Source organism: Phaethon lepturus, unplaced genomic scaffold (assembly GCF_000687285.1).
Source record: "Phaethon lepturus isolate BGI_N335 unplaced genomic scaffold, ASM68728v1 scaffold31543, whole genome shotgun sequence".
Taxonomy (NCBI): domain Eukaryota; kingdom Metazoa; phylum Chordata; class Aves; order Phaethontiformes; family Phaethontidae; genus Phaethon; species Phaethon lepturus.
In genome coordinates, this window is record NW_010531702.1 from 3,195 (window position 1) to 7,443 (window position 4,249).

At 56.1% G+C, this 4,249-nt stretch overlaps 1 protein-coding gene across 1 annotated transcript in view; it reads right to left on the reverse strand.

Moving 5' to 3' along the window:
- Positions 1-4,106: 4,106 nt before the first annotated feature.
- The window catches only part of LOC104618925 (probable palmitoyltransferase ZDHHC1), a 16,580-nt gene continuing 16,437 nt past the window's right edge, over positions 4,107-4,249 (reverse strand). Inside the window, 1 exon segment of the mRNA XM_010284648.1 lies at positions 4,107-4,249. This exon segment is cut by the window's right edge and continues 16 nt beyond it. Coding sequence (XP_010282950.1) covers positions 4,107-4,249 — 143 coding nt within the window.

Consider the following 4,249-nt stretch of genomic DNA (forward strand, 5'->3'; position numbering starts at 1 on the left):
TGGCCAGCTCTGCCTGCACGCTGGCCTCTGCTCCGGTACCCTGAGGTGACTCCTTCCTTTTGCTTGCTGCCACGGGTCTGCTGCGGAGCTTCCTCATGCAGGGCAGCAGCCTCACCGGGGCAGCAGAAACACCCTCGGTGCCAGAACCGCAGGGTATCAAGCATTAGGGTCCCAAAAGGAGAGAAACAAGTGGGGAAGGAGAGAGCCCAGGCTGTGCCTGCCGCTGCTGTGACCGTCCTGGAAGGGTACCAGCTGCCCGCCGTGGAAAACTTCCACGGCTTTGTGGGATGCCACACACAGCACCCAAAGCCAAGGTCCCGAGGGCGGGTGTACGCTGCAAAGTGGCATCTGCAAAAGGCCCTCCCGGCATGAAGCAGCTCCGTTGGGATGCTGAACTGCACTCACAAAGGTTTGTCCTTGCTGGGAACTGATCGGGGGCAGAAAAACCATCTCAGTCTCACCATTTTCACTCTTGGGTGCCCAAGATGCACCATCAACAGTCTCCTCCTTTAATGTGGTTGTGGCGACAACACGAAACCCAGCCAAAAAATTCAAACGCCACACAGCACAAGCGATCCTGCCTGCCACCCGTTCAGGAGATCAGAGCCCAACGCTGGCGGCGCTGGGAGCCCATCCTGCCGGGGCTGGGCTCTACGCTCAGCACCCGGCTGCCCCAAAAAGGCATCGCACGTCTTGCAGTCTTGATTTATGCTGCCTCCTCCGGCACTTGACGTAGCGGAGAAAATGTTTCATGTCTTAGCTGAAGGAAGCAGAAGGATGTCTTCTCCACCTGGAGAAACACCCAAATCAAGGTCCTCAGGGCATCCAGCAAAGCGTGAGCTCCCGCTCCTTGCAGAGGAAGCCTGCAGGGCAGGACAGAACCACTACAGCCCAGCAGCATGTGGGGCTCTGCACTGGTTGTTGGGGGCTCTGAGAGCAGAGACCCTTCTCAGGTGGGCGTCTGTGTGCGTGGTAGGGGAATTTGGGGCTTACGGGCCGTTCTCAGTAGGACAACGGGCAGGTGAGCACAGCCTGGGAAGGGGAGGACAACTAAACGCTGAACGTGAGAGTGAGCCCCGTCCTCTTGGAGTCCCAGCAAACTGTAGGACATCCCCTTCCCTCCCAGCTTCTGCTCAGAACCTGCCAACTCGGGACATGCCGGACCTTTTTTTGTCTGGATCTAGGAAACCTGGTTCCACGCAACCCCAAAGGGCGCAGCAGGCTTCCTGCAGTGTGGCGCGCAGCCGGACTGGCCTCCTCCCCGCAGTGCTCAGCCTGCGGCAGCACAGAAACCAGGCTGGAGTTCCATACCTCCTGGAGAAGGTGGTCCCATCTCCCATCCATAGGGCCCTACAGAAAGGGGACCGCTGTCACGCCCTCACAGGATAAGGTGCTAAGCCCAGCTGGGACATCAGAGGTGCAGGGAAAAAAGGACCCAACAGCCTGGGGGCCATCAACTGGGCTGATAAATGAAGGACTGCAAAAAAGGAGGAAATTATTTAGCAAAGGGCATAGAAAATTTTATTGTGGCTAGAGCTATTAAAGAGTTCCATACATGACCTCGGGAGTGGTTCTGCTTGGAAAAAGGGTAAGAAAACACACGGGGGCTGCTGAGAGGCATCTCTGGAGAGAAATTATCAGTGCCTTCTGGGTGGAGGGACAGCTGGCCTTTGAAAACCCTGAGCCCAGCATTACTGCAGGGTGTAGTTGTCCTGGATGATAGCAGATATGAGGAGAAACACCTGGAAGGACTTCGTCTAGCTGGGATCCATCAGTGAGCAGATGCCCTGGTCTCTGCAGACACACAGTGCCACGTCTGCTGGGCCACAAGGGTTGGTCCCACACACGCCTGCTTTTCCAAAGGGTCACGCTGCCAGCAGACACCACTGGCTGCAGCAGCAAGGGACTCTGCGAGGACCATGACCACAGGCCAATCCTTCCTGCAAATTTAGACATAATGACTTCAACAGCTACATGAGACTCCACTTTTGCTGATCAATGGCTCACAGAATTCGATGAAGCGTCAAGGTTCCTCATTCCAGCTCTTTCAGGAATCAAAAATCAGACAACAGAGAAGGATGGCAAGACAGCCCTTTAAAGAAGCCTGGGGTCAGTGATCATATCTACACTGCCGTGCCAGAGTTTCCCAAGGGAGCCAAGTTTCCCAGGGAGTGCTCGGCCTGAATGGTCCTGGCTGTGGAGCCACACTCACCCCATAAACGCTTCAGCAACAGGAGGATTCCCCCGCTTCAGCTTCCGCTCTGCAAGGAACATGTGTTTCCAGGAGAAGCTGTAGCATTTTGCCTTCTCCTGGAATTCAGGGGTTCTCCTGGAATGGGCTGAGGCTTTCGACATATGGCAGATGCCTTTTTGCCTCTCTCTGCTGAAGTGAGCTCTCCAGAAGGAAAACTGTCTGGGCCTAAAGCTCCGGGGAAGTAGACTTTGTGAGGACCTCAGAGCAGCGCAGAAGCCAGCGTTAGCACTGGGACAATGGGCAACAGCCGGGCTGGGAGGTGTGTACATCAAACCTGGGAGTCCAGCCTGCCTGTCCCGTGTTGGCTGTGCCCAGAGGGCGTTTGTCCCCAGATATCCCGTCCTGCTCTGAACCGTTTCTGATGAACGCTCGCAAACCGAGCCAGGCAAGGGGAGGAACAGTTTAGCTCGCCTCATGAAGCACCCCACTTCGTCTTGTCCTTCCCTAACCTGCGCCCATCGTAGTCCGGAGAAAGGGTCGGTTGTGGTTTCCATGCATCAAAACATTTGGTAGGGCGGTAAGGACTTCCCAGGCTTCCTCTTTTCTGCCGGTGCAACTATTTCTTCACACACACCAGCAGCGTGCGGCGCCAGGAGCCGGTCCAGAAACGGAGGCAGGGGCTGTGCAGGTGCCGCGGCTGCCGAGTGACGGACTGTGTCAGGCACATCCATGCTGGCAGCGAGGCCTGTTGGGGTGTGTGTGTAGCTGCTATCCTGGGCTCTGAGGTTAGCTGGCTGCTAGGCAGATCTGGGCTTGCTGGCAGCCCCGGCCTTAGCATTCAGCCAGGAATTTGGAAGCGGGCGCGCTGCCTGACGAAGCCAAGAGTGCAGGGAAAGCTGAGGCGTTGTAGAGCGGCAGCCCAGACAGATCTCTGCTTCCCACCACCAGCGCAGGGTGCCGTGACTCCAGGCACTGGCTATGTGCCCCAGTGTCTGGTGTGGAACTTTTCTACAATACAGAGACTCCAGGCTTGGCTGTGGACTCTAACATGGATCTGGCAGCCCAGGAAATGGAAAGGTTTCAGGACCTGCTGTATCACAGTGCTTCTGATGAGAAAGCTGCACTGTGGGGCACCCCAGGCTGCTGGGAAGGTGAAGCAGGTCAAACTTCGCGGCCTTACAGAGTACATGCTGGTGGCGGACTTGGTGCACAGTGGAGAGCGGTATACAGGGACAGGGCGATCCTGAGGCTACTCCCTGACCACCTGCTGAAGCCCCTGTGCATGATCCAAAGACTGATGGGGTGTTGACAAATGGGAAATTTAGTTTTCAGGGTGCTGGGAACAGCAGAGATGCAGCCTTGTCTTCCTCACGCGCCCTCCCAGAACGTTACTGCAGTACTAGCGTGCAGAGGGCCAGGACAGCACAGCTCTTTCCTACGGAAAGCACTCAAGCTCTCTCTAACAACATGCCTACCTCAGGTTTGCCACCTTATTGTCTCTTGCCTTTGGTTGTGTGCGAGAAATGTCTCCTCCTGTCTCCCTGTCTCCCAGGCTGATGGCAAGCACACGGAGCAGGGATGAGTCCTCAGCACTCTATGGAGTACTCACGCTGCAGTCCTTCACGAGTGGCACATCCCTATCGGGGAGACTGTTCCCCCTTGACAAGGAGAGTGGAACTGGGCTTTGGGAGCACTCCTGGCTTAGGAAGAGGCAGCAACCAGAAACAATGACGCAGCAGGGTTTTCACTGCCTCTCAGCTAGTTCTGCTGGAAGATGGCCAGCACCAGGTAAAGGGACGCTGCTATCTCCAGGGAAAAAGACGAGTCACTGGAGTCAAGAACTTTGAACATACAAATAGAAAGGGAACCTCTTGCCTCATCCCCAAAGGCTATGGCTTTGGAAAGCTGACCACTAGGCCGCTGTGGTGTTTGCCCTTATGTCCTTAAAGCATGGATCGTGTCTGCCCACATGCTGCTTGCTGGGGCATTTTCTGTGGTGTGGCTCGGATGTGCTCTCGGATGGCTGGGGCTGAGAGGCATGAGGTTCTCCACTGC